The sequence below is a fragment of the Octopus bimaculoides genome, chromosome 3 (assembly GCF_001194135.2).
Source record: "Octopus bimaculoides isolate UCB-OBI-ISO-001 chromosome 3, ASM119413v2, whole genome shotgun sequence".
Taxonomy (NCBI): Eukaryota; Metazoa; Mollusca; class Cephalopoda; order Octopoda; family Octopodidae; genus Octopus; species Octopus bimaculoides.
In genome coordinates, this window is record NC_068983.1 from 146,659,238 (window position 1) to 146,660,055 (window position 818).

Consider the following 818-nt stretch of genomic DNA (forward strand, 5'->3'; position numbering starts at 1 on the left):
ATTATTTAGGTGCAAGTTCTGTAGTATGAAGACATAGTGGGAAGTGTTCAGTCAATCCTTTCAATATCAAATACTTATTTCTTACAGTTTTACTTCACCATTTCTTTTCAAAGTTTTAAAAAGAAACTTTAATGGAAAGTTGTAGTGTACGTAAATAGCTTAAAGAGAGTGAAATAACTTCAACAGGAAAGTGAAATGCATTGTAGGTTTGAGATACCAGGAACACACTGAATTTTTCCAGCCACAAGGTATGAATATAGAAAAACACTGTTAACAACTTACTTGTATTGGAACAAGTCACATAAGTGGTAGAACAATAGCATCTTCCAGCACAATTGTATACATTCCATCGTCGACGATAAACGTAATAAGAATAATAATAATCATAGTATTTCCCAGTCATGTACATTCCTATAGTTGTTTGAGTTGTAGTGACACTGTGACAAAAAACGAAAGTTTGACAATTACTTTTCATAATTCATTTCATGTTTTAAAGTAAAGGCTATTTGCCATAATAATGTGACTGCCCTGTAAGGGACGATGTTATTGTTGTTTTAGCCCCCCCCCCCACAACATTCGTTTCTAGCTGGCTATACGACACAATATCTGTATCCTTATATTTTCAAGCAGGGAGTTCAGTACTCCCACCTTGCGCAAAACAACATCTGTGGACTAGTTTCTGGATTATTGCCCTTTATCAACACAGAATAGCTGCTTGGCCATATGTCGTAGCTCAACCCACTGTTCGCATGTACAGTTTTCAAAGTGACATACTGTTATATGGACTGTTAGATATGTAATTCGTCTGACGTTCCGTG

General features: G+C 35.8%; 1 protein-coding gene across 1 annotated transcript in view; it reads right to left on the bottom strand.

Moving 5' to 3' along the window:
* The window catches only part of LOC106878182 (atrial natriuretic peptide-converting enzyme), a 39,157-nt gene extending 38,703 nt beyond the window's left edge, over nucleotides 1–454 (bottom strand). Inside the window, exon 1 of the mRNA XM_014927322.2 lies at nucleotides 283–454. Within this exon, the coding sequence (XP_014782808.1) occupies nucleotides 283–409 (127 nt within the window). The 5' untranslated portion in view covers nucleotides 410–454. The remainder of the gene's footprint in view (nucleotides 1–282) is intronic.
* Between the last annotated feature and the right edge of the window lie 364 nt (nucleotides 455–818).